This window comes from Penaeus monodon, chromosome 32, assembly GCF_015228065.2.
Source record: "Penaeus monodon isolate SGIC_2016 chromosome 32, NSTDA_Pmon_1, whole genome shotgun sequence".
In the NCBI taxonomy this organism is placed as follows: domain Eukaryota; kingdom Metazoa; phylum Arthropoda; class Malacostraca; order Decapoda; family Penaeidae; genus Penaeus; species Penaeus monodon.
This window is the reverse complement of record NC_051417.1, coordinates 26,351,592-26,352,376: the sequence shown is the minus strand read 5'-3', so window position 1 is coordinate 26,352,376 and position 785 is coordinate 26,351,592. Positions and strand designations below refer to the sequence as shown.

Here is a 785-nt window from a genome sequence, read left to right as displayed (position 1 = left end):
GTGCATGAGATTATGTTTGCTCTTTTTAACACTGATAAAAGCCTCAGCAATAATATATTTCCAGCAAGCCACATTCCTGACATCACAGGCAGCAAAATCCAAATAGGAAGAATATGAAAAGTTAGTAGGAATCAGATGTAGGTAATGAGGTGTAGTCTATAGCTAGGAGCTCATGGACTTCCTCAACATACAGACAGTGTACTAAGTAAGGGATCACCCTAAGGCAACCTTTAGAAGTGAGGAAATTTGCGACAGCAGGATACTCTGTAGTGACCATGAAGAGAAGTGATGTAGTAGGAAGCAGGGGATTCTATGGCGACCCTGGCAAATTGTACATGAAGTTGAGTTTCCTACAGTCCTTGGAGTTGTGCAGATCCAGATGGTCAGGCCGGTCTGTAGAACACGTATGGGTCCCCGGTGAAGAGGAATACTCTCGGGACACAACGCACAGGAACTCTGTATGATCTTCACTACCATAGCTGTACTGAGACCCAATATTTATTAGCTGTGGAGGAAATAATACTCTAATGAGAAAGTAGTTCCACTGGGGGTTTTCAAATATATAAAATCATCCTACTACGACATAAATATCAAAAAAACTCCTGATAATAACAAGAGGAAGATATACTAATAAAAAAAACACTAAAATGGGTAACAGATGAAGTTATCAGTATGAAGGCTCTTCTTTGGTTGGATCCCCTAAAAACACGTAGAAATAATACCTTGTTTTGCATCTGCCTCTCAATAAATTTAAGTCTTCATCAAGAAAAAATTACATCTTTTAA

The 785-nt window shown here is 39.0% G+C and overlaps 1 protein-coding gene across 2 annotated transcripts in view; it reads right to left on the bottom strand.

Moving 5' to 3' along the window:
- The window catches only part of LOC119593771 (BTB/POZ domain-containing protein KCTD5-like), an 18,931-nt gene that overhangs the window by 10,682 nt on the left and 7,464 nt on the right, over positions 1-785 (bottom strand). Inside the window, exon 4 of one of the 2 annotated variants that reach the window (XM_037942790.1) lies at positions 355-505. The exons of the other annotated variant lie outside the window; for it this stretch is intronic. Within the exon in view, the coding sequence (XP_037798718.1) occupies positions 355-505 (151 nt within the window). The remainder of the gene's footprint in view (positions 1-354; positions 506-785) is intronic. 2 annotated transcript variants of the gene reach the window in all.